Genomic DNA, 27,672 nt, shown 5'->3' on the forward strand with positions numbered 1-27,672 from the left:
AGATTAAACAGTTTTCAATTGCAAAAGAATGGTTTCATTTTATTGATCATAAAAATATTGAGTTTTAAATAAAAATACATACATTGCTTTATTTGATTGGTATGTTTTTTGAATTATAAAAGCTATGTCAAATGTGTAAATTTATTTTATACGTCTTCCTTTATATATTCTTATGTTATATTTTTTTTTAATCTTATGCAAAGGCCATAGAAATTTTGTAGACACAATTCGCAGACTGCCAAGAAACACAAGCAACGGAAAATAATTAAAAATTGACTCTACATCAAGCACTTCTGAGAGCTGTGAAAATGGTATTTACGATATCGACTGGTGGGCTTCTGGGTTTTTTATTAAAAAATACAGATATTATTTCAAACTGGAATGTGATTTCAAGAAAAATGGCAGCGTTTGTTCGTTACACAACTCTTACGAAATGTTCTCTATAAATTGTATTGAATAATTGCTAAACAATTACTTTAACACTCTCGCTTTTGTTTATTTATGAAAATTTGTCTTGGAATGCTTAGGCGAAGAAGTGTAATGCTAAAAATAATTTGTAAATTGGACGTCGAAATGCTTTCAGACTCCATATTTTTTAGTTTTTTTTTTTTTTTTTTTTGTAGATCGCAGGCTGCATTTGTTGTTCTGGCGGCTGTAGTTGCTGTTCTTTTTCCGCATGGATTGGGTTTAAGTTCCCTTAGTAGTTGTTGAGATCGGCGTACTCCAGTTCCTGAGCAATAGTTTTGTACTTTTCCTTACCTTTGCTCACCTCGTCTGCAGCGGTGAAGTGAACGAAATAAAGATGACAAATGTATCAGGAATTATATTTTTAAGTTGATTGCTTTATTGCTTAGTTTGGATACAAATAATAAATAAAAACGTTTGAGTCAAACAAATACACAATTGTTTCGATGCTTCCTCTTATTGGTCCGCAGTCAAAATCAATCTACAAACTACCGATCTACAACACACAAATCAAAAGTAAAGGCTACAAAATACGAGAACAGTGCGCCTACGATTATGCTACAGTAAAAACAATCGAAAGGTGTGCCGCGCAAATCGAGGTGTGGATCGATTTCGGTCTGAGGTCGAGGGGCCGTCAAGGTCGGTTCGCTTATTCCTTGAGGATGAGCTCGACGAAGGCAGTGTCGAGATCGTCTCCAATATCCTTGTAGCGCTCCTTCTCCAGGACCAGGTCGTCTGTTCAAGGTAGTGTTTGAAAAATCATAAAAGAACGCAAGAGTAAGGAACAGAAATTAATAAAAATGTATACAAAATTATTAAAATTACAATTAAAACCTGACACAAACTAAGACCTTCACACTTAGACATAAAAACTCGACAGAAATGAATAATAATTACCTCGTTTTGGGCAAAATAAACAGAAAAAGCCAGCAGTTGAGTTTGCAAAATCGGCAAGGTTGTGCTAGCTGTTAATATTAATAGAAATAAAAAGATAACAGGAACAACGAAAAAAATAAAGCAGCATTTGGTTTTTGCAATGCTTTGTTTAACTGAACTTTTAATTCAATTTCGAAATGTTATTTCTAAAAAATAAAACTCGTTAAAAGTGTTCTTAATTAGGGTTTTAAAAGCAGGGCAGCATATGGTAGCAGATGTTTTTTTCTTTCGATGTTGTGCAGCAGTTTCAGGAGGGGATTGGCTGGACTTGGCTTAAGCAGGTGGTGCCTCTCCTTCGGCAGCAGCAGGAGCCGCTTCTGCGGGGGCAGCTTCTGGAGCAGGTGCTGCTTCGGCGGGAGCAGCCTCTGGAGCAGGTGCCGCTTCAGCCGGAGCAGCTTCACCCTCGGCAGCAGGAGCAGCTGCCTCAGCGGGAGGTGCAGCCCCTTCAGCCGGAGGAGCAGCTCCCTCAGCAGGAGCAGGAGCAGCACCCTCAGCAGGAGCTGGTGCAGCACCCTCAGCTGGAGGAGCAGCTCCTTCAGCAGCTGGAGGTGCAGCTCCTTCTGCAGCCGGAGCAGCCTCCCCCTCAGCAGCGGGCACTGGCTCGGGCTCGGATCCGGGTGGTGGTGGCTCGTAGTTCTTGACAAATGGCACCTCGGCACCCTCTGGGGGCAGGTCGATCGAGTACTCGAATGGCGGCGGTGGTGGTGGTGGCGGAGTGGGCTCCTTGGGTGGCGGCGTGGGCTCCTTTTCCGGTGCCTTCGCCTCTCCGGGCGCTGCGCCCTCACCCTCTGCTCCGGGCTCGCCTCCTGCGGCTGCTGCCGCTTCAGCTTCGGCCGCTGCGGCCGCTTCCGCTGCAGCTCGAGCCTCCTCCAAGGCGGCCAGCTCCTCGGGCGTGGGCGTGGGCAGCTTGGGCGTGGGTGGTTTGGGGTTGCGCGGATTCCAGAAGGGCTCCAGACCACTAATCTGGCCCATTAGGGCTTCGTCCAGGCTGTCGCTAACCAGGCAATAGCGCTCTTTTTCGACAATTAGATCGTCTGGTGATCGCGATCAGGGTCGGTATGCGAAGATGTTTGTGAGAAAAGCAATTCAAGCGATGGAGATGGGGGATAGAGCATAAAGATAAATAAAATAGGGCGTGAAGAGGAAATAGAAGCATTAACTAAAAATTAAACTTCAATAAGCTTTGGGAGGGAAACAGGAGGAGTAGATGATGGAATGGATCAAACGAAGAGGGGGGTTCAAACCCTAAACACCAATATAACATACTTGTAAAACAACAGAACAAATTTCAAATTATATACATTTTTTCTTATATACAGTTTGGATTTGATATATTATCTTGGGAGTTTAGGGCTTGAATAGTTAGTGAAAGGAAAACACTTGGGCCAGTTCTTGAACGCCGAGATCCTTCTACAGATCCTTTGATCTATTTTCACTAATCGCAATTAAACATTTTCAGGGTTTCTAGGCAGGAGGCGCTTCAGCGGCGGGAGCGGCTTCGGTTGCTGGTGCTTCAGCGGCTGGTGCAGCTGGTGGAGCTTCGCCCTCAGCTGGTGCTGGTGCTGGAGCGGCTGCGGCATCTGCTGGTGGAGCAGCCTCTCCCTCAGCCGGTGCTGGTGGAGCTGCGCCGGCTTCACCTTCTGCAGCGGGAGCTGCTGGAGGGGCAGCTTCACCTCCCTCCACAGGAGCAGCTGCTGGTGCTCCCTCAGCTGCTGGTGCTCCCTCAGCTGGCGGTGCTCCCTCTGCTGGTGCAGCTCCCTCAGCAGGAGCCGCCTCTGGAGGAGGCGCGAAGTCACCCGGCTCGGCGTTCCTCACGTACGGCACCTCGGCACCCTCTGGGGGCAGATCGATGGAATACTCGAATGGTGGTGGAGGTGGGGGCGTCGGAATCCTGACGGGCTCGGCCGGGGCCGCCTCAACGACTTCAACAGTTGCTCCTGGCTCGCCGGGAGCAGCGCCTTCCGCGGGCACACCGCCCTCGCCCTGTGCTGCGGCCTCCTCTCCGAGGGCAGCCAGCTCCTCGGCCCTGGCCTTAGCCTCGGCTTCGGCCAAGGCAGCGGCCTCCAGGGCGGCCTTCTCCTCCTCGGTTAGCTCCGGAGTGGGTGGCTTCGGGTAGCGTTCGTTGTAGAAGGGCGGCATGCCCATCATCTCCACAAAAGTCCAGTCCAGCTGGTCGCCGATGAGGGCGTAGTGCTCTATCTCTTTGATCATCTCGTCTGGCATGGCGGATGGGTGTGGTTTGATGGTTGGTGTTGGTGTTGGTGGTTCAAGGGGTTAGAAAGTCGAATTAGAGCAGATTCGAGAGAGAGATAGAGAGAGCAGGGCGATAGAACCTCCAGTGATGGCCAATGTGGGTGGTGGGGCGCACAGAGTCGGGGGCAAAACACTAAACGCTGGACGATCGGTGGGCAGGGCATATGTTTTTCGAAAAAATACTTTATTTGTGCAATTGCAGCAGCATGGTATGTATTGTATAGTATATGTATTGTATAGGTATATATTAAAATATAAATAATTAATTTATGTAAATCGTAAATAGATCAAATTAGAATTTTTAATGCCCTTCTTGTTGCAGCATTCTTCTCATTTGGGGATGTTACTGTTTTCAAAATCAGAAGATTGGTTAGTATAGGGAAATTGGTTTTCGTTTTATTTTTCAAATAAAAGTTGTCGGAATCGGTAACCGGGTACCGGTGATCGATTTGCAATTGGAATGATGTGCACTAGCTAGTTGTCTTTTGTCTTTGTTTTGGAATCTCTATCGAAAGAGTAGTAGTAGTACGTGTAGTAGTTTGGTAGGCGTGGCGGCAACTTAAAAGTAGGCAAATATTACACAACGTTTTGCAAACACGACAATTTGTTTAAATATGTATGTATAAACAAGGTAAACATTAGCATATTATTAATACAGTTAAGCTGGCGACAAAATACAAAGTTTTAGCATAGAATTTACTCTTTAAATATAAATAACAGCGATTGTTTGTCTCTCTATTTTAATACACGTAAACTAAGAAGAAGGCGGCAATGCGTGTGTTGTTCAAGTTGTCATCTCGTCAAATACAAAAGTACAAGAATACTTTTAAGTTTAAGATTTAAATTAAAACAAAACAAGGTAAGGGGTAGCAAAAGCAAGTGTAAAATCAAAGTATAAGGTATAATTAAAATTTTGATTTAACGACATTGTATTGCAATTATTGCAGTGTTGTAAAATGGCGATAGCTGCCGGTAAACCATTCGAATTTTGCGAATTGAAATCGATACATCGAAATGGAAATTGTAAATTGGAATGCGTTTGCTACGAGAATGTTTTGCTTTAGGTTCGGTTCTGCCCTTCCATCTGCTTTTCATTGAGTTTATGTTTATGTTTAGTGTGTGTTTAACGCTATTTTTGATTAACTCTCCCGTTGCTTAGCGTTCAAAGATGGCTTTCGCATCCGCATGGAAGACACTTGGCGTCCTTGGATTGTCTCGTGTGGGTGGTGGGCGTGGCGTGGGTGTGGAGATGTGTTCTCTAGTATTTAAATATGGAAAGCGCCAGTTTGTGTGCGTGGGGTTTTGTTTGACGTCAAAGCAGGCAGTTTAGTTAATTTACATAAGCAAATTAGATGTTTACATGTTCTGTATGTCATGTAAGGTGGCCTCCATTTCCTCCTGCAACAGTTTGTTCTTGCCCCGCACGTTGAGCAGGTCATCTGGGATTTTTGGTCATTTTTTGTTTTTCGGTGGGGCAGGGCAGGGCATGCAACAAATGGTTTAGCAAGCAGCGCAAGTTGTATTTTGTTAAGCACAATAACAACAATAACAACAAAATTATATATGAAAAGTAAACAATAAGAAAATCAAATTAAAAAATATGGCATAAACAGATAAGATAATAAACAAAATTCGAGGTACATCAATTTCACTAAATAACAATTGGTACTGGATTTGGAATAAGGAAATCAATTTTGATCCTACTTATATAAAAATAGTTTATAAATTCATAATAAACCACAATAAAAAAAAACGTTCAGTTAACTAAATGTTCTAGTACTTTAATTTGAAATATTGCTACGCAGATTTCAGAAATTAAAAATTTCTGTGGCTAGTTATCCTACATTCTCAGTAAAATTTGAATAAAATCTTTGTCGGACATACCTTCGAGCCTGTCGACTTCCTTCTGCAACTTCTGAACGGAACGTTCAGCGAACTCAGCACGAGCCTCAGCCTTTTGATTGATTGGAAGAGGTAAAAAAGGTAAAAAGTTTATGTTAGTAAAATATTAAATATATTCTAAACAGTAAGCAGCAAAAAGTGGCTACCACTGCAGACGAGAGTTAAAGAAAAACAGATGCATTTCTTCATCTCACTGCGAAATTTAAATTCTGGGTGGCGAAATTGTTCGGTTTTTGTTAAATCCTCCACTCAGAATTTAAATTCAACCATTTCACTAAGCTAAGAAGCTTCCCAAATATGCTACCAGAACCAGCAGAAAAACTTATTAAATAAAATGTACGTGTAAAATGAAGATTATTTAATAACGATGACAAATGAAACTAGTTAATAAAAGAATATGGTACAGATTAACGAAACATTCAAATAAACAACTTAGAAACTAGTTCGGTTTTTTATTAAACTAGAATGCTTACAAACTGCTGACGCTTGTGTATTTAGGGTTTTTAGACAAAACCTAAATCAGACAAATTAAATGTCATTAAGGGAATGATAAGAGCAACGATTACTGGTGGAGGCTACGCAGTCACTGCATAAAACAGAAAATGCTGTTAAGATCGTAATTCGACGGATTCTATAATCTCTACGCCCATTTATCTGTGGCGACTTACAGCTTCTACATTTAATTTGAACTGTATGAGCTCCTGTTCGTAATATTTGTGATTGACGCGTGCCTAGACGTCGAGGAAAATACAACAAATTATAATTTATGGCAATAGATCAATTTCACGTACATTGGGTGGCTGTGTGTGCGTGTGTGTGTTGTTGCATGGGTGTGAGTTTTGGGGGTTTATAAAATATCTACCGAAATAATTATCTCTTTGAATTAATTTCGATGGTCTACTTGGCGAGAATTAATTCCTTCGCCACTAATCAGGCATTAGCTTTAGGAATAGTAAATTATAATTGTAAACTCTGCAGTTTGAATTGGTTTTACTGTTTTTTCTCACTTGCAATCAATGCACAAAAAGTTGTTTTCAATTTTGAACAAATGTACACACACACGTCTTATGCGAGAGAATGGTTCACAAATACTTGCCCATGATGTACGCTCTATAACGATATCGATCTATTGATCTAAAACTCATAACTTGTGGTATTCCTTTACGATTGCTGTATTTTCACAAAGCGTTTTTGTTTTACATAAAAGAAAATATTAAATGTCGAATCGACGAATATGTACAGTAAATTTAAAATTGAGAATAACGATTTGTGCAATTCAATATTTTCTTTTTTGTTTGGTTATTTAGTGCTTAAACTATGTTAGCTTAACGGAGATCGAAGATTAGCAGCAGATTAACCAACACCAGAATTGAGAATTGCCGAGACCACAGCTTATACTTATGATAAAGTTTGACTCTGTCGTAATACCTCTTTCAGAGAATGATCCAACACTTTGATTTGCGTCTCAAAGGTTTCCTCTTTTTGTGTGGCCTGCGGGCGGTTTTGGTGTTCAGTGTTGGCAAGCGGTTGGGTTTTTGTTATAAGCATTATTGAACATAATTTGTAAGGTTTTCATGCAAAAACAAATCAGTTTGTGTAGGTGGCAAACATCCAGCAGGTACGCAAATAAGAATTGGATTTATGGCATTTTTTTTTTAGGCGTCAACATTTAAATAAACAATATATGAAAATAAGAAAGAAATAAAAAGTATAAATTAGTGCAAATTTCAAAAATGTTTTGCTTGATCTGTAAACGAATATCATGTCGGTAGACATTTTAAAGGAATTAGTGCGAAAACATTTGAAGAGAGGGGGAATTGTCTCGAATAACCCTTCATTTTGGGTATTAGGTTAAACAAACAAAACGAGAAACAACAACAAAAGATATGTATATATTCGCTGGTTTGACACTCGGTTGGCATGGATTTTGAGCTGGGAAGCTCTCTTTGCTTTTGGACCACTTTTTGGTACGACGTTTGACATTTTTTCGTATCTACCTCCTTTAGACGAGTGTTCAGGGTCTTGATTTGGTTCTTGTACTCCTCCTCACGTTGGTTGGCCTATATTTATCGTTGTTGTTTGTTCATTTCGTGGGTAAGTTTAGGGTTCAGGAATAGGGAATTCAATATAAATATAAATGTTTAAGAATGGCTTTGATTGAAATCGTTTATCAAATATGGCTCCAATGGAGTATATAGTTAGTCATCCTATAAAGATACTGACCTTCTCCTCAGAGACTTCAAGGGACTTCAGGTTGTTACCAACCACGCGCAGCTCCTCCTCAAGCTCCACAATTTTGCTGTTGGCACGGAGAGAAAATGACAGAAAAGAGTTGATAATTAAATAGTTGCCCAATAGACAGGCTGGGAATGAAGAAGAATAGCACAACTCATGCAGTTGTTAAATATAAAGGTTTCTTTCAAGCGCAATTTATGCCCGAGCAATACCAAAAACGGTTGACCAACTCCAAGTTGACAACACTTCACTTTCAAAAAAGATCTTGTGACTGCTGCCAATGGAGGCGATGAGTTAAGTTGAGTTGGCCAAGAGACGAGAAACCGTCAAATCATGATGCGAAGGTCTGGCAAATATTTTTGTAATAATAACAATTGTTTTTGGACCGGCAACTCAAAAGATTTCACTTTTTCTGACCCGTCCTGAGGCATTTGTACAGCTTTTTGGTTATTTATAACTATGGAAATTATAAATAAATATTTGTGTATCTCGGGCTTAAGTTGCGCTCACAAAGAAACGAACGTGGATTATATTTAACCAAATGCAGTTAGTAGACAAAAAGACATCGTATGGAAGGCTGATGGGGGCTTGGCAGTGGACAAACCTTTCGCTGAGCTCGACCTTCTCCTCGGAACGCTCCAGATCCTGTTCCATGAGCACGAGTTTTCTGGCAACCTTTTTTGGCAGGGCAGGAGGCGTGGCATGGCGGGGGCGTGGCAAGGTGTTAGCATTGTGTTAAGTACACACATTTTTTTTTTGTTTGGCATGGGTTATGGATGGCATAGAAAAAAGGTTTTCATGATTAGTTTCGTGTCTGGCTAAAGCTGCAGATTGGCAAAAAATGTGAATACTGTGCTGGTTTCATTCATGATTCATGGCCACAGAGCAGTTGGGCTAAAAAGGTGAAAATTCTCTGTCAAGTTTCGTTTTTTTTTGCGCTGTGCAACGTTTACCGATCTTGGGGAGCGGACTTAAAGCGCATTGACCCGCAACTTTAGGTCATTGCAACTTTATTTCCCACCTCAAAAACAGGGATCACCGCGGTTTGCAGCAGAACCCTGCGGTTTTATTCCCAGCGGTAGTGAGATAAATGATTTTCACTTCTTTGCTTTAGCTGCTCTATGTTTGTGCTTCTGTTTGATCTAAACTATTAAACGTATTGCATGCTTTTATCATACAAAAATTAGACTAGACAAAATTCAAGGATATTCACATTTTTAACCAAGCATTGTAAACATATAGGCAAAAGCTAGCTAGCTAGAAAAACAAGAACAAAATCAAAATTTCAACTTAACGGGGGAAATGCAAAAACTATGTTTTTGGTTTTAAATGAGGTTAGGTTGTTGCGGCAGTATCAACATTATTTTTATTATTAGGCACAACAAACGGGCTGCGAACAATTTGAACAATATAAATTTAAATTTGGACTTATAACGTACTTTTCACCCTGCTCGGCACGCTCTTCGGCACGTTCCAAATCAGCTTCAACCATGGCCAATTTACGGGCAACCTTTTCTCATACATTCATATAACATATCGATTCATTGATTGATTGTTGATTGATTGATATAATACAAGGAACGTCGGGTATACAGGAGAACATATAGAAAATGTATTAAACTTCATGTTTTTTACAAAGATTTTTTTTAGTGAAATAACGTAAAAGCATTAGATAATGTTCTTTATTAATTGTTAATGCAATTTGTAATGTACTTTGTATGATATTGTATTGGTGCCTTAGGATATTTTAGTACTAACAACACAACATGTGTAGATTTTAAATGTGTTTTTCAGATGTTCATCCCATAAAACTTGTGCTTATTGTGTGTGTGTCTTTGATGTCCTCCATAACTATACTATTGTTCTTCCATATGTCGCATAAAATAACCAGTTAGCGGTTGCTTCAATTTGTGACTTTCAAAATTGTTGTACATTTTATTTTTGAATAAATATATTTTCATATTAACCCAAACTCTTGACGGCAATTAAGTCGCGTCCAATAAACACACGTTTTTTAATTTAATTTTAACCTTAAATGCTTTGTCTCTGCAATCATAAGTTAACCAACGGAAATAATGATTTTAAATTAAACAAAACCATGTTTAAGTCTTTACAGAAACTATCCACCGACTGCAAACTTCCTTTTGTCATAACTGCTTATACAGCAACTTTTATCTTTTGTTCAGAAACCAGTTACCTAAAAGATTCTGAATTTTATTCCCTCCGCATGGAAATCACTTTGACCCATGTTGGGGTTGAAGCCTATTGATTATAATTATCTTGCTGCCCAAAATTAATTTTAATTTCCGCTGTTTTGAATGTTAACATAACTTGGCCTGCTGAAAAGATCCCGATGAATCATGACAGACAATGCACCGAGCATGGCCTGGTGACTAAAGTGTCGTCAGATCTTTTAGGTGGAAAAGATAACGAATGCAGATGGAAATACGTATGCTCCACGCACATTTTTTGCCACTGACTCAGACCACTTTCCATCGGCCTACATCTGAGGGTCAAGTGATCCCCCCTGCTTGATTCATCATCGATCGTTTTGGCAACTGAGTTTTTAGCCGCTTATGTCATGGCCCACGATTTAAGCTGCGAGCGTACGAAATCTACTCGAACAAACAGTATCCCCATTCGGGGAGCGGCCTTTTCTTATCGACACCAGTAAAACAAACTCTTTTTCCCTCTCTGTCCAGTTATTGGTTCCATTTTGTACTTTCATACTTTTGTATTTTTTCATGCAATCGCTGCCTTTGCCTAAGTTTCTGCGAAAAGATAAGAAAGCAAGGGCAAAAAAATACTAAAGAAGGGGAGCTTATCTGCCAATGCAGGTTATCAGTTGGTTTATTTCTTCGTTCTGATTGATGCGAAAAACACGTCGGTATTCAGGGCCGTCTTTAGTAGGTTAGGCTAACTTTACTAATAAGGAAAGTCGAGATCTTTTACCAGCCAGCTAGCTAACATGATGTTTTTTATTTTAAAGGCTCAGCTGGTTAGCACTTGTTTCAATCTTTAGCTTTGGAATTTATATAAAAATTTCAAGATTTTCAGGCATACATATTTAATGCCATTCCTTTGTAGACTTCTAAATGTTGGTAATAACATTCAATATCTCAAAAAAAAAAAAGAATACCAGAATATCAAATGAAGATTCTTTCTTATTATCAGCATACTCATCTTCAACATAGTTATTTGCATAGTCCTACAAAATTGCCTTAACAAAAAGTTTTTCCACCCTCATAATCCTTTAAAAATCAAATCAATCCGACTTTCAATCCGACCTACAATGTACAACAATTATAAGTAACCAAATATCTGCTCCCTTTAATTGGTCAATAATTTCAAGTAAGTGTTATGCTGCAATTATATATTTATATATTTCGTTTGTATATAATATGTTATATTAACATTAATTTGCAAAAGTATTAATCCAAAATAAGACATTTCCTTGGGGTATTTATAATTTTAAGGTGTGTTTCTTTATGCATATATAAGGTGAGTATAAATTACATTTTCTTTGCAAATACGCAAATCGAATGGAAATAAACAAACAAATTCAAAAAATCAATTTAGTAGCGATATGCTTTTCAAGCCTTTTCACATGGAAGAGCATTGAGTACATTTAGTAGAGTACTTGTGGACATCCAAAGACCGCTTAACATTTACTTTACATAATTCTATTGGTATTTTACAAATTAAAAGACACACAAGGGAGTTATTTCGGCCTTTGCTAGGGCCTTCTCCATTCTCTGGGGGGATTTGTTCACAAGTTACAATCAAAATTTCATTGGATTGGATTAGCATTGTATGTACATCGACTAATACACCATTGTCATCATCTATACACGTATATATATTGCATATTGTCAGGCAGGCTGGCTGTGCATGATCTAGTTCTAGATCTAAGCTTAATCTGCCCTCAAGCATCATTCGTAATCATTGTGGTAAGCACAAGTTTTTCATCAACACTCTGGCTGATTCCTGTGCCAAGTTTGGGGTGCGAGGTACCCTCAATCAATCAATTGTATTCAATATCCGCTTGACAAAGGAACCAGATCAGGTATCGTTATTGGGATTATTATTGTGTTCGTGGCTTGTGGAGGACAAGGTGGAAGTCTCTTCACCAACAGCAGCAGATGCAATAGTTCTGGATGCGTTATTGTTGTTGGTGCCACCAATAGCGCTGGCATTACATAACTCTGATTTACTGATATTGATATTGATATTGTTACTGTTACTGTTGTTGTTATTGTTGCTTAGCTTAGTAGAAGACAAATTGGTTTTTAGCTGCACCTCATCGTATTTCTTGTCAGCCTCCTCAGCAAGGAAACGCGCTTCCTTCAGCTGATTCTCAAGAGCGTCCATGCGTTCTTCATCGGCAAGGGCGCGGTTCTCAAGAATCTTGCGAGCACTATATCATATATAGTGTGTGTATATATAGACCATAGGTTGCGACGACCATGCCCATAGAAGACAGTGACCAAGTGGTTAGCGATGATTTGCCGTTCCCCAGCGGAATTGCAGTTGGTACAGCCGAAAAGGTTTCATGTGAATCATTCGACGCCATCGTCCACATCGTTGAGTGTTCAGTGTTGTTGTTGATGTTGTTGCAATTGTTATGACAAACAGATGTTTTACACAAACATTCACAGATAGAGATATACATTTTTGGTTTGTGAATATTGAAGTTTGATTGTTGTTGTCGTGGTTGTTGTTGTAAAAAGAGACAGAAATTTGTTGTTGCCAGTTAAGTTAACAATTCGGATTTTTTCTACTTAATTAACAAGTATTTTACAGGGGGGAAAGGAGACTAGAGGAGACGAAAAGGGATAAGCAAGAAGCTTAAACAATGTTTGGCTAAATAAAAGCGGCTTTGAATTGTACATAACCAATTTAGAAGCATCAATTTTAAATGGTATTTAAGCCAACAAACCTGTCTAGACTTCATCTAGACCAAGAATCAAACACTTTTTAAGCTTCGTCTCATTACAATCATTTTGGGATCTTTTGTTCTTTTTTTAGAAATAATTGTTGGACAGCCATTTGACTAATTGACTACCATAAGCTTATGTAGGACATGCTTTCCTATACATAATTTTACAATATTTTTTACAAGAATTTAGAGCATCCACGGCGTTCCAGTTCCAACGGCGGGTCGACATCATGGCAAACTAAATGCTGTTTACAGAAATTCTTACAAACTAACTTAAATACATCATCATTATAAAAGTGACCATTATTATTGTCGTTGGTTATTTATAAGTTTAAAAAAGAGAGCGCAGATAAATAGACCCAAAACCTAATTAGTAACGCAAATGTTGACCAAGTGAACCTAACCTCAAGGGGAACAACCTAATAACCCTAGTGCCCTAAAGCGGAGACCAATTTCCGCAAATAAATATATAGACTGTACCTCTTCGTATTTCTTATCGGCTTCTTCTGCAATTAATTTTGCTTGTGCTAATTGGTTCTCCAAAAGAGCTACTTTGTCATCTTCCATATTTGTGCGATTCTCAAGCGCTTTTCGTATCCTGAATTTGTTGCAGGAATGCGAAATGATATACAGATACGGTTAAGGTTATTATATATAATTGTAACTCGAACTAAGATAATTCTGTAATAATTGCTGTAAACTTAAAGAATATTTTACATATTGGGGTACAGTGGGGGGTATAGATTGGGTAATAATGGGACATGGACATAAGGTGGAAACATGGTACTAACCGTTCGCTCTCATCGGCGGCCTGAGAGGCTTCCGACAGCTTGGCTGTGGCGGAGCCCAGACGCTCCTCAGAGCGCTCCAAGTCTTCTTCGAGCAACTGGATGCGACGGTTCAGAGCGGCAACCTCGGATTCGGCCTATAAGATAAACGTTCGATGGTCGAAAGAACCAGATATAGCATATCCATTTGCTTAAACTTAACGATATTAACTTATTGTTTAAATTACTTCTTACAGAGCTAAACTTAATGATTTTTAGGCAAAAAATACTCATAAATAATTGCTACTTTTGGTTTATGAAACGTTTGCATCTTTTGGTTTCGCAACTTCTTGTAAATTTGCTACTATTGTTTGGTAAACACCGCTGCCTGTGCGCTCTCTTTAACCCCCTTTACAGTACTTATTTTTGTACACCTAATTTGTTTTCTATTAAGTCGACCGTTGGTCCCATATTTTTTGTGGCTTCCACCTGTAAAGAAAACTTCCTTTTTCCACCTCGTTCTTGTTGTTGTCGAAGCAAGGTCAAACAAACCCCCAAGCCCCCATAAAGTAAGCAACAGAAAAGTTGGCGTGTTATTTCTGCCAAGTGCAATCAATACTAGCCATCAAAGTTAAACAAAGGTTCATCAACACCGATACCTGATATGGCAACTAATTCCAAAAAGAAGCCAATACAAGGTGTTTGGCTCATGACGTCATCGACTCAGATTAACCGAGAGTTTTCCCACCGTCAAGAATCATGCAACCATTAAAAAACGGAAAATATTTGATGCTCTATAGCCTTATAGAGCCTGCACGTTAAACGATGAAAAGCGAAAACAGCGGGCTAAAAGCACACGCCCAAAAATGGTGAAAAAAGTATATAGAAATAGTCGAATCAAACTTTGAATCAAAAACGGCTGAAAAGCAATTGGACAAGGCAGTCCAGTGCCAGTTCCAAGTTCCATGTCCATGTCCAAAACCATGTCCAATGACTGATATGGTGCCGGGGTATAGAGATAGAGATAGAGCTACTGATATGTACATGGAATGACTAACTGAGCAACTGAACAACTGACCAACTGACGACGCCTAGAACCAAATGAACGATGTGAGTGCGGGTCGTAAAAGTATCGTGTGATTATGAATTGGAACCAACCGTGTGGCTTACGTCATCGTACGAAATATACACACACACATGTTCAGCGATAAAAAGCATTTCGAATTGGGGGAGCAGGCACCACAGCTTTCCAAACACGAAAGTCACACAACAAAACCGCCGATAAAGCCCAAGAGCCAGCAACAAAGAAAAATGCCAAAAAATAAAATAAAACCTTACAAGAAAAGGCGAAGTTTCAATACCCTTGCAGATATCATCAAAATTGACTTCTCCGTTCTTCGTATGTCTATATTTATAATAAACATACAAAAAATACCATTTTGCTGTTTTAAAATATTTTTTTCCAATAACAACCAAGTTATTATTGTTCCTATGGCAACTAAGGGACATTGTAACTCTAACAAAAACTAAAATAAAATTTAAAATTAATGGGATTGTAGTCCGACTGATAAGTATGATGTTAAACAAAACCCTTTTAAAGATGATGTTGTTTCCGAACATAAATACTTATAGGACGTTTGAAAACTTTACTTTCATCTGACCAAACTGGTAATATCCCCTTCAAGGGTATTTTAAAATAAAACAACAATTACGAAGAGCAAAGCTAAGAAGTTGAAGAGTGAATTCCAGTTGGTTTTCGTTTTGTAGCGGGAGTCTCTTCGCTGGCTCTTTTTTCGAACTCATTAACAAAACGTATTGAAGATTAAACGCTTTATTAACAGGCCACAAAACGAAGAGGGGAAGGGTAAAAACCAGTGGGCAAAGAAAAGCGGCGACAGAACACGTTTCAAAGATAGAGGGAGATGGAGACAGTCGCCGAATGTGGCCCCCAATTGTTGTGGATTGTATAAAAAATGACCGGCAAAATGCAAAAAAAAAATGTAAATGCCGAAAGACACTTTCCATAAAATCCAATGCAAACTGTGGCCGAGAAATTGTTGACGGCTTAGTCACACACACCTTGAAATTTACGTGTTTTTCGTTTTTCCTTCACTTTTGTTTTATTGCCCTGGCAACCGAAAAACAACAACAATAAAGACTTATTGGAGCGGTACGTAGGGCGTGTTTTTATTGTGATGATGCATTTTTAATTATGAACCGAAAAATAAGCCATGAAAATGTAAAACACTGTTTTAAAGACGATGCTCTCAAGCATAAAATATTTTTTCTAATTCCGGTGAGAAGGGTAAGGGTGAAGCGATGGCGTCATATGCTGTAATCTCCGAATTACGAAACTGGCAAGAGGCAAAGCACACAAATCAAAACCAATTTGTCACAATGCGCGCATTGAAATTATCAACGTTCAATTGCAGGAAGGGAAAATGGTGGAAAAAGGGGGAAAACGCGCCAGAGTGACATTGAAAGCATTGTATTTTATACAGAATAAAGCAAATTATGTTTTGTTTTAGTTTTTTTTTTTTGTCGTTTTAAAGGGGGAAGCGAAACGTCAATCACTTGTTGGCAGCAGGGAAATAGTCAACGAGGGAGAAAAATCAGGCTTTAGAATCTTTTCAAATTGAAAATCAATTTGAAATCAGAACAGAAAGTTACAGTGGAACTCGCACAAACTAAGTGTCAAATATGTTGATATAATTTTGTATCTTTTTTTTTTAATGAAATACCCATGAGCCAAGAAGTTCTAGTTATGGAGCTAAGACTGTATTCGAAAATCTGCTCCCTCAGCAATGACGTCATACACACAAACAAAAAGGAGCCCCTCGCACTCAATTGTCTAATTAGAATTGAATTAGGAACATGACAGAGCCAACGGGCCAAAGCTGGAAAGGAATTAAGAGAATTAAACCACTTATTGATGGCCGTGGCGTAAAAATCATAATTAATCGAATTTAGAACACCGCAAGCTAAACGATGTGGCTTCTTCGCTGGACTTAAAGCCGGTTTTTGTCGCTGAGAAAGCAGAAAGCTAGAAGAAAGACCAACCGAATCGCTCAATTTACAAAAGATTTCTTTCTCCTTTTTGGCCTTATGTTCATGCGAGTGTGTGTGTGTCTTATGCTAATGTTTCTGTGTGTGCTGTGAAGCGGGAGATAACACACACAATTCGAAAGGTGAATGAATTCGGTCAGCGATAAGAACAGTTAGCCCAAAATCTAAGGGGAGCCAGATACACCCTGTATCTGAACCCGAAAATTCATCACGAAAAGAACAAGAGCGAGACCTGGACTGGAAAAACCCCTGAAGAGTAAAAAACAACAGCTAAGAGAAGAACAAGCCAGAGCGAGCGCTCAGCGACCACTTGTGTTGTCCCGCTCCCACACACGCACACACAGGGCAAAGAAAACGCTGGCAGAGGGGGCGAAAGAAATGCTGGACTATCTTTTTTTTCATTAAGTTAGGACTTATGCAAAATCGTTTGCCCAAACCAAAGGTAGCAAATTTATGGGAATCCACATCTATTGGGCTTACTTCTTCGCGGCGCACCACCTCCAATTGCAGGCGCTTGTGGAACTCTTCGCACTCGTCTTTGTACTTCTCCATCTCCTCTTTGGTCTGGCGCATCTTCTTCTTCAGCACGTCCAAGAGAGTGCCTTGTGGAATGCTGGTCGTCATTTTTGTGGTTTTTTTTTCTTTTACGGCAGAGAGGTTGTGGGTGTTTTAGCCGACAAAGTGTTGGGTACTTGAGCTCGTTTTTTACTGAAGAAGCACTCTGCCTTTACGGACAATTTCTCTGCGCACACCAAATTTAATTTACAATTTGGAATTTCGAGGAACGGAACACACACACACGAACGGACTGGAGACACACACACGCACACAGTGAACCACCGGTTTTTCCTTTGCTTTTACTGCTTTTTCCCTGACTTGGGCTTGACTTTAACGGCAGGGTTTGGTTTCAAAACTCGCAAGGGAACACTTTCGAGAGGAATAATCAGCGTTTAATTATTTAATTTTGGCTGTTTGGTGGCAAAAACACACGGAGAGAAAACGACGACGCGACTGCGACGAGTACGAAACTGGAAATGATTCCAGAGTACGAAACTGGAACCGTCAGTCGAAGCGACGGTGGTGGTTTGTGCGAGCGGGACAACTACTGCTGGCTGCACTGCCTTCCAGTCTGTCTGCCTCGCCTAAAACGGTGCGCCAGTGTGTGTTTGCGGCTGGAAAACCTGTTAAAAGCCGCTAAAATTCTGTCCATGTCGACACTGTTGTTGTTTTGGCATTAATTAGTGAAGAAATATTTTGGATTTTTGTCATTTCCAGGCAAATAATATTATGCAAAAATCGGACATGTAAAATGGCCAAAGATGAGTAAGCAGGTAGGGTGCTTTCCAGGTGTGTGTGTGTGTGTGTGCCAACGCAACGAACCTTCCACCTCTCCTACAACTTCAACTAATTGCCTCTACTACGGAAAACGGAAAACACAATGCCGGTGCTTTATCACGCTTATCAGCAAACAACGTAAGCGCAACGTAATGACTAATCGGGATGTTAAGCGCTCTTTTCGAAGTGCTCAACCACCTGTAGCAATTGGCTAAATTTCCCCGACTTCCCGGCGATGGCGTAATTGTTTTGATAATGCAAACAATGAGCGCTTGTCCATTTTTAGCCGGGCGACATTGAAGAGAAATTAAAAGTAAATAAAAGGGGAAGGTCGCCGAGAATCGGCGTTTAATAATTAATTTGTTAGCCAATTTTGGCAAATCGAGCTTGACTGCCCCGCATGTTTTATGCTTTGGCCAAATAAGGCCGTATTTTCCTTTTAGTTTTTCAAACTGTTGCCTTTTTCAGCAGAGTTGAGAAAAAAAAAGTAGAAACAACACTAATACCATTTTGCGGTCTTATCGGACGCTCTCTTTCAGCCACCCACACAGCGGCAGGCGAAAGAGGGGGAGAGCAACAGGTGGCCGGCGAGTACCGTTAGGCATTCCAGCAATTGCGCAACTAATTAAACAATTGCCTACAATTAAGTTAAAATATTTGCCCAAATTAATGGAATACTTTTGCAAGGGGAATGGCAAAAAATCCAACACAAAATATTTTGGAGAAAAAAATCGAACTTTAAATTGTATGCTTTGTAAAATTCAAATATTTCCTCAAGAACAAATTTTAAATGGTCTCATGTTGTCAAAATAGAAATATGAATATGATCGACATCTCGAATTGTAAAGACGTTCAAACTAAACAATTATGAGCCAAATCGATCTTAAGCAATATGCCTAGTGAAAGGTGAGAGAAATAAGTGCTATGAATCAAGTGGGTCAAGATTTACAAAAGCAAAATCTTTAGCTAGGGCCAAAAGAAAACAAGCGGGTCGAACAAAGACCCTGAGGCCAGCCGAGGGTTAAGGCACAACCAGAAAATCGCGTAAAGACGAAGACGACGACGTAATCGCTTTGCAATGCGAACAAAAAATGCCGATGACAAGAACAAATTGGAGCAATGCTGAACCTAACCAAACTTTGGAGACCCCTTTCAGCAAAGAACAACAAGAACGAGGTGGCTTCTCCGCTTGATGGGTAAAATACAGAAGATTTAGAAAGGTCATTAGTAGGGAAATTGCAAGAAACTCCAAGACTCCACTAATTACCCTTTTCAGTTGTGTGTTCATGATGTTGTGCAGCTCGTTCCGAATGATGTTGAACTTCATCATGGTGTCCGAACTGAAGATGGACTTGCCAAATGCCAGTCCCGGATAATCCGCACAGCGTCTCTTGTTCCGGCTGGCCTCCCGTTCCGCCACAATTTCGGCCGCCTCGCTGGTGCAACGTAGCTTAGACCACTCCGCCGCCTGGTTGTCGTCGTCATCCGCTAGGGCGATGCCCTCGTCGATGGCCCCGGCACTGAGATCGGTGGCCAGGCTGTCGCTGCTCAGCTCCATGGGATTGGAACGCTTGCTGCGCTCCTTTTTGCCAGATGACTTCTTTTTGCGGTCGGATTTCTCGGACTTCTCGGACTTCTCCGACTTTTCACCCTTCTCCCGCTTCTTTTTCTTGCTCTTGGAGGTGGTTGTGACTGCCGGAGGAACTGCTCCTTCTCCGGTTGAAGCTGCTGGCGGGTTGCTGGCAACCTCGTCTTGCACACTGCTCTCGTCCGTGGGCGTGGGACTGTTGCTGCCCAGGGAATTCGTTACCGATTCGCTGAGGGGCAGGCTCAAAGTGTTTCTGCTAGGCGGCAGCACCTCCTCCGGCTGCTGTTGCTCTTCGTCGGGCTGCGTCTCACCCCTGAGATTGGAGAGAGCACTCTTGGAGTCGCCGCGGTAGAGGGCGGCTAGTATCTCCTGGACATTGGGCACATTGGGCCGGCGGGTGCCCGAGAAACGCGGATGATGCTGGTGGCCACGTCGCTTTAGCGAGGCGGGAACTAGGCTGGCATTGCTGGCTGTATGGCTGCCAGTGCCACTGGTGCTGGAGTCGTCGTGATCCATGTCCGAATCGCTCCAGAAGTCGCTGGCCGGCGAGGAGCCCCTACTGCTCCCCTGGAGGGTCTCGAACCTTTCGTAGAGCTGGGCTAGATACAGCTCAGCCTCCTCATCGCAGTAGTAGAGCAGGTCGTCCAGCAGGTTCAGCTGCTCCTCGATGGAACACCAGCGGGAAGAGAGGCCCGAAGATTCCGATTGCGGCCTGCGGTTGCGAGTGTTCCTGTTGGCGGCTGACTTTCTTTGGTGATGGTGCTGCTTCTGCTTTTCTCTCGCCTTATCACTTTTCAACAATTGTTTCTGCTTCTGTTTCGGTTTGGCAACTGTTTTGCCAGTCTGCAACAGCACTTGTGTTTTTTCTGAAATGTTAAATTTGGTTTTTCTTCGATTGGCAATGTTTGAGGCCAGTCAAACGCCGTTGGCCACTCTCTCCTATTGGTATTTTAGGTATATTTACAAACTTGATATCGCTGTATTTAATAAACCAAATTATTTACTTTGTTTTTGTGTAATTTGTGGCCAAAATTGCTACGTGAATTTCTACTGGAACCAGCTGTTGCTGGATTGGGCAGTGTGGCCAGTCTGAAATATACCGAAAATACCATTGACTGGAAGGGCTGGCAACGGTGCATTTCTTGTTCAGTATAAACAAAGCCAATAAGAATAATGGCACCGTTTCCACTCTTTCCAGCTGATCGAATTTATTTTTTGCTGCGCTGCCAACCACACGCGCACAATGTAAAGCTGGTTGCTAGAGCACTCGCAGCCATTTGTGCGCGTGTAGAAGACAATTTGAATTTCGCATTTTTGAAAATATAATTAAAGGTGAATTGTTTACGCTTTTGCTGCGGCGGTTTGTCCTGACTGGTCAGTAAATGCCGATGTGCTCGCTTAATTTGATGGGCCAACGATTGCCGGCGCGCCGCGTTGCCAACGAATTTGATTTTTGGCCCTTGTTGAACGGTAATGCTATTGCCGGTTAACGGTAGCACTGTTGTTGCTGGTGCGGCTTTTGTGGCATTTTTTTGCTTTTGTGGTTGTTGTTTCTTCACTTTTACTGCTGCTGTTATTGTTGTTGTTTGGGGCTTGTTGTTGTATCTCACTGTTTGCCATTCATATGCATTATTAACTTTTGCAGTTCCTATGTTTAATGTTTTCTCGTACATATTAATTATGCGCAATGCTGTTGTTGTTGTGTGATTTGGTGCGTGCTGTTTTATACTTTTGATTGTTGATTGCTGCGGCTTTCAAACAGCTGGGCTCATTGTACCGTTATTCGCTATTTATATTGATGATTTAATACAGATCTTTTGCGAATTTTCATCGGCGCGTGAAAATTGCAGAGAGAGAACTTCCGCAACAGTTTTTATGTAATTGCAAATCGCTAGAATTTCATTTAATAAGTTTTAAATGAAAGTAGGGATTTTTGTACAAGTTGATTGCTCCGAACCGAACGACTTTTAATTTAATTTAAGAGAATGTGATTTGTTGGTAATTAATTTAATTAATTTAGGTTTTCTTTGACGATTTATGAGCGGGCGGCTGCTGCTGGCTTTTCTGCTGCTTTTTCCTCGGCCCCTCGTTGTGTTGTGCTTGTGTTGTACTTGAATTTTGGGGCCATGCGCTCACCGTTAGATGAGAGTGGGGAGACTCACTCTCTCGCTCTTTCTCCGTTTCACTTCCTCGCTGCGTGTGGCACGGTGCGAGTGAGTCAGCAATATGGATCGCGAGGCACAGCCCTCCCACTCAAAGAGAGAGGGAGAGAGAGAGAGAGAGAGGGTGGTAGAAAGGAAATGTACTCTTCTAAGCAAATCATTTATTTTGCTCTCCAGCTCCTTTACTCTCCTTCTGTGTTCTCCCAAATAGACAGAATTTTCAGCATTTGATTCATTTAATTGCTTATCTTTTGTTTTTGCTCCATTTTCTGGTTATTAGTCAGACGTTGTCATATTTATTTTAAAGCCAAGGGTTGGGCCAAGTCAACATTACTCTTGATTATTTATGTATGTTGTCTGATAAGTATTTACTGTGTAGACCTCCCTAACGATAAGTTTTCCAAGCGTATTACCTGCGGAGACTTTTTTGAAACGCTGCCAAATGTCCTTGAAATACTTTCCCAAAATGTGGCAATCAACAGATGAATCGCAATTCGAATTCGAATTCTTTTTGGAAACACTGAGGCCCGCAACGAAAAACGAACGAAATTTCTAGGTGCAAAGCAAATGCAGAGAAGAAGAGAATTCAGTATGTGTTGTTTTTGCGAGAACATTTTTTTGGCAAACCAACAGACAAATTCAGTCGCGTTATTTGATATCATGCGCTGGCTATTTTCAAAGAATTTAAAAATAGCGCCACTCCGCAAGGCGTTGCCAACAGCACATACAGAAAAAGAGAGAGTGCGAGAGAGGATCTATTGCTGCGTGTCATTTGCTGACTGCTTTGTTTGAACTCAAAAAAGAAATTTATGATGTTTTATGGAATTTTAGAAAACATCCAAAATTAATGTCTACCCCAAACAATTTCTCACATTTCAAGCATGAAATTGGCGTTAAATTGCCGCTGCCCCATTTTCGGGAAGCTCACCCTCCGCCGGCTGTCATCGAAATTCTTTAAAATTGTCTGCTATAAATTTATGTGTATTTCTTGCCTGAATGCACTTCAAAAAATCGAGCAGAAGAATGAAAAATATATATCTATTTTTCTTAAGAACTAAAATGCCTTATTGTAAATTTTAGAGGAAATGGTGTTAGATTCAGGTCATCTGAGAAATTTGTCAGTTCTCACCAGTTCTGGCGGACTTCAGTTTCAAATGATTAATGGAATGTGTTCCTTGTGGCTAAAACGCTATTGTGGTAAGATTTGTTTTTTTCTGTATCTATTTCAATATTTGTCAAACTTAATTTTGAGTTGTTTGAAAATTGTTACGTTAAAAAACTTATTTCCAGCATAAGTATGAGATAAAATAAATAGAAAATTGGTTTGAAATGCTGAAAATATAGTTCTTGAGGTATAAAATGAATACAGATTGATCAAATCTGTCATATTTTAATGTTAAAAAAAAAAACAAATAGTTTTTAGAATTTTCAATATTAATACTTATAATCCTTTCCTTTATTGAGTGATTGAAATTTATTTTTGAATTTATCTTTCTTTTTAAACTTATGTTTTAAATTAACTACTTTAAAAATATAACGTAAATTTTAAAAAAAGTTTAGCCGGAATTGGATTTTTTTTTATTCTAGCTTAAGGCCGATTCTAAAATATTGAATATTTCGAAAGAAACTTACATTCTGCAGAGCCTTGTTCTTCTCCTCCAGCTTGCCGGTGACCAAGGTCAGGGCTTCCTGGGTCTGATCCAGCTCGTTCTCCACGGTCTGGATCTTCTTCTGCAGCTGGCGAGCCTCCTCCTCGGCCTACGGATTTAGATTTATAAAATGTAATTAAAAATCAAATCGTTACACGAAAATTGCATGTGTTAACAAGATTTTAAGGTGTTTGTGTGTAAGCCGGTAATTATGCTTTTTGTTACAGTAAATGTTTTGTTGTGCGCAGTTGGGTTTATAGTGGGTGGTGGTTACACAAAAAAAAAATTAGACACTTTGAAAACTGATAGCTCAAATAAATAAATAAAATAATTAATTTGTTTTCCTATGACGTGGTTCAATAACAATTTAATATTTTATTGTACACTGATTATATACCAATACTCATTTCACACAACATTTTTAATATATATTTTGAGTTGGCATATGTATTAAACCTATAAGTATTTGTAATCTACCAAGTTGATCTTGAAATTTGAATAGGATTTTGAATGTAAATGTGAAATTGCGAACCTTTTTTTTCTGTGCACCGTTTGGGGGGGAAACAGGGTGGCTGACTTTGACTTACCTTCTCGGCGCGGGTGTTGGCATCGCGTGCCTCCTGCTCGCAGACGAGAGCGCGCTCCAGAGCTCCGTCCTTGTCGACTTTCATCGCTTGCATCTTCTTCTTGATGGCATCCATGTTTGTTTTGTTTTGCTACTGCACTCGAAAGAAACTGAAACCGAAACGGAGATGGAGATGGAGATGAAGATTGCGATCAAAACTGTTGTTAAGTGCAGCCAATAAAACAATTAGCAAATTTATGCGATAACCATCAATCGCAATGGGTGTAGGAAAAACCAAACAAGGCTTGTGCGAAAGTGAAACTCTCTGGAAATTTGATTGCGTATTACAATCATTTCTACAATGATCAATTAATTTATATGAATTTATTTTTAACCAAATTTGATTGAAAAGTATTCCATTCAAAACTCAATTCTTAAGATACTTTCTGTAATAACCGATATCCTAACTAGATAATTAACCGTCTATCTTACATGTTTGTCAGGTCTTTTTCTATAAAACACATTACTAACAAAGTTTTACGTCTTCATCTTCAAAGGCTTATTCAATAAACTACTGGACCTATATATTTTAATTATTCAAATCATTTACATCACTTTTCTTAAAAAAAACTTGTTATAGATAAAGTATTAAAGCCTGGCTTATCATTAAGCTATTAGTGGAAGAAAGACTTTTATCCTCCATTTCAAGATAGAGATACTCATCCAATGATTTCGAATAATTGTTACCCTTATTTGGTTGAAAGGTGGCAAGACAATAAATTATTCGGCCTGGCCAAAAACCGCGTTACTCAAGGTTTCATTTCAAAGCCAGACGCATTGTTTAAGCTCATCCAACTGATAAATTGAGAATTTAATATTTCGCTGGCGTTTCTTCACGACTTTTATTGCCCGATTCTTTCTTTGGTGTTTGTTTTTCGAGAGTGTTTTCTCATCTCACAGTAAATCATTAAAACGAGAATACCTGCCTTTTTCTTCTTGGAGAAGACTACGAACCGAAAAAGTGTGCTTTTAGTTATGCTGATCACATCGGCTCGCTTTGAATTGTAGAGCCATGCGAAGCTGGGGGAAAAGACAGGGGCCATTCCTAAATAGAGAGTTCTGTCGCCAAACACAAATTGTGTCACTAGATTGGGATAATTTGAATCTGGGCCAAAAGATCGGTGTACACATTTATTTATATTTATACAAATGTGGTAAAAATTTGAAAAACCTACATATGTTTGTGTTATGTGTTTGAGAGCTAAAGTTTCTTCTTTAAAACTGAAATTTAGATGAGTTTCCATTTTGTAATTAAAAAACACACAATGAATCATCTTCTCAGCTGCTGTGGACTACTCCCTCAACTTTCTGACTCAATGCTAACGCAGCTGGAGGGTTTGGCCCTTCCTTAAGTCCATCTCTCCCCCTTTCCTCCTGGCAAAATGAGACCCACTTGACCAACATTTGTCATGGCTCGAACGAAAAGCAACCACCGGCTAATTGACATCGACTTTCGCATCGTGAAATTTTAATTCTTTATTACGGCTCGTCGCTGTCACTTGTTGTTCTCCTGCCTTAAACATGCATTTATTTTTAAAAACTCTGTTTACATTCCTGAGCCTGATCCGCACAAGAGAAGTGGCAATGGCAATGCAAAACAACCGCAAATCGAAAAGCCAAAAAGTTGAATTTTAATGAAATCGCAATCGAGGCAAATTTTTTGTTCGCCGGAATATATATAAATATCTGCATGTGTATGGGCCATAAGTCGATTAAGGTGACACATTGAGTTATGTTTGTGCTGATTCAGCACAAAAATTCGCATGACATCTTAAACTTTTGGCAATGACATAAATTAAAAAAAAAAATGGGCCTAAATCAACGATGCCTCCAAAGTTCTTGATTATATTGACTTTATGAAATACTTACTTTCCTAGCACTGTGTTACAAAATTCTAAAGCTCAATTATTTGGATTTTTGCGGATGTTCAATGGTTAAGTACTTAATTATTTACTGCATATAATTTTTCATACAGATATATTATATATATTTATATCTAAAACCACCAAAAGTGTGTTGCTACTTTTATGTACTTGTACTCTGCAAATGTTGTGTATTCTCCTGTCTAGCTCCAGACAGATTCCAGATATTTTCCAGTTATGTTTCGGCCTCTAACGTGTACAGAAAATTTTCCAACTTTTCTAAGAAAAAATACGATTTTCTCTATACAGAATACATAACTTTCTATAAATAGATTTGGATACACATACACTGGTTTATATAGGTCTAACATATATAGATTATTTAGCTTAGTGCCTAAGGCAACACTTAAAGTTTTCTGACTCTTTTCTCCTCTCTTTTTCAGTGTTTTATATCTCTAGCACGCACAGAAAGTATCTAAAAATAGTCAGACTGAGGCATCTGTTGAGTATCTTGCCTCCCCACGGATATTACTTAATACTAAGTTGGGAAACACTAAGAGATGGGAGCTTTCTAGGAAATTCTTGGTGAATTTCGCCTACGTTTGCTTCAGATCCATTTGGCATCTAAGGCCAGTGGTCGTGTATCGGATTTCACAGATACAAAATTGCAACAAAAATTATCGAGCTTCCCAGTAATTTTTTTAAAAAATCCTAAAAAGATATGGGGCATAATCAGATACAAAATTTACTTAACGATTAGTTTGTTTAAAAAAACTAGTTCAGACACAAATATAATGTAAGGGCTTACCATACGTCGTCAGATATAGATTTTAATATCCTAAAAGTATTTGGAAATCCTTAAAATATATAAAATATGTGTCGACCATATCTTTTGAGACAAAAAATATTTCTTAAAAAATATTTACTTTAGGAATCTTTATCTTTCGGAATTGGTATCCTTTCCCGAAAAAAATTTACAAATGCTGCTGATAATACATCTTAACTGCCCACAGACAATGTTTATATATCTTATGAATTGCGTTTAATAGAAACCCTATATATCGATTTGCGGTTAGCAGACAATCTTGAGAAGGCCACGCGAATAGTTATTCTTAGATATTCTCAAACTGCAAAGGTGCGTAACCTCTAATTGGGGTTTTAATTGTGACGGAAAATATTTTTTTAATATTTTTCAATACTTGCTGTTGGTTTAAGTTTAAAATTGCACAGCACTTTGGTTGATTAAAAGTTAGATTAGCAGCAACGGTTATATAATTATATTATTTGGTTGATTTCGATCCTTTTCTTTAATAAAATTTGATTTTAGCACTGCAAAAATTTATTTTAAGCACTTAACAGGTTTATTTAGCTTGAAATTTTGTGATATCTTTTCATTTTTTTGTTGATAAACGTAAACTTATTCCTTTTTTACTTACAAAACTTTTATTCGGAGTTATCCGCGACTTGAACGGATTGTGATGTTCAACTGAAAATATTTATTCAATATGTTGACGTTCGATGCTCGCCGCTTGGTCGATTTCGAGCGATCTGCGCTGGTGTGTGTGCGTGTGAGCCGCCGCACGGGTGCGCCTGTGTGGGTGAGTATCTGTGTAAAAGAGCGCGCACTTTTCGGCCAAAAGCGAGGCAATGTTGTTGCTACTTGCGTTTATTTTGGAATTGCAGTCGGTGCTCAATTTACGCCAAGAAGAGAACCAACAAATTGTGCGAGTGTTATATGTGAGCTTGTACACTGCGCGAAACCACTTAAAAGGTAGATTGCATGTTTGCTCAAATTTAACATTTATTATGAAATTTTTTTTTAATTGATTCGCTTCTAGGTTTAGGGTTTTTTTTATCGAAATAGGCGTAAACTATTCAAAAATATATT

At 39.5% G+C, this 27,672-nt stretch overlaps 2 protein-coding genes across 18 annotated transcripts; one reads left to right on the forward strand and one right to left on the reverse strand.

Moving 5' to 3' along the window:
* Window positions 1-18: 18 nt before the first annotated feature.
* Window positions 19-27,339, reverse strand: LOC108148260 (tropomyosin-2). Of its 17 annotated transcripts, XM_017275207.2 has the most exons (12): window positions 27,221-27,339; window positions 23,885-24,032; window positions 23,281-23,406; window positions 22,021-22,109; window positions 19,166-20,375; window positions 13,522-13,655; window positions 12,091-12,208; window positions 9,231-9,301; window positions 7,780-7,855; window positions 7,554-7,616; window positions 5,539-5,608; window positions 822-1,200 (listed from the first exon to the last, which is right to left on the reverse strand). In XM_017275207.2, exons 2-12 carry the CDS (start codon window positions 23,996-23,998, stop codon window positions 1,115-1,117), a joined length of 2,157 nt encoding a protein of 718 aa, XP_017130696.1. In that variant the 5' UTR covers window positions 23,999-24,032; window positions 27,221-27,339; the 3' UTR covers window positions 822-1,114. The 17 variants fall into 17 exon arrangements, with proteins under 17 accessions (XP_041565339.1, XP_017130690.1, XP_017130689.1 ...); XM_041709405.1 differs by lacking the exons at window positions 822-1,200; window positions 7,554-7,616; window positions 9,231-9,301; ... (1 more) ...; window positions 19,166-20,375; window positions 22,021-22,109 and adding exons at window positions 19-774; window positions 6,985-7,047; window positions 8,396-8,466; window positions 13,211-13,328; XM_017275203.2 differs by lacking the exons at window positions 9,231-9,301; window positions 12,091-12,208; window positions 19,166-20,375; window positions 22,021-22,109 and adding exons at window positions 8,396-8,466; window positions 13,211-13,328 and having other exon boundaries at window positions 27,221-27,338.
* Window positions 17,883-18,198, forward strand: LOC108148262. The gene is given in 3 exon segments (XM_017275209.2): window positions 17,883-18,036; window positions 18,088-18,106; window positions 18,108-18,198. Coding segments are annotated over 3 exon segments (264 nt in total).
* Window positions 27,340-27,672: the final 333 nt, after the last annotated feature.

This window comes from Drosophila elegans, unplaced genomic scaffold, assembly GCF_018152505.1.
Source record: "Drosophila elegans isolate 14027-0461.03 unplaced genomic scaffold, ASM1815250v1 contig_476, whole genome shotgun sequence".
Taxonomy (NCBI): Eukaryota; Metazoa; Arthropoda; class Insecta; order Diptera; family Drosophilidae; genus Drosophila; species Drosophila elegans.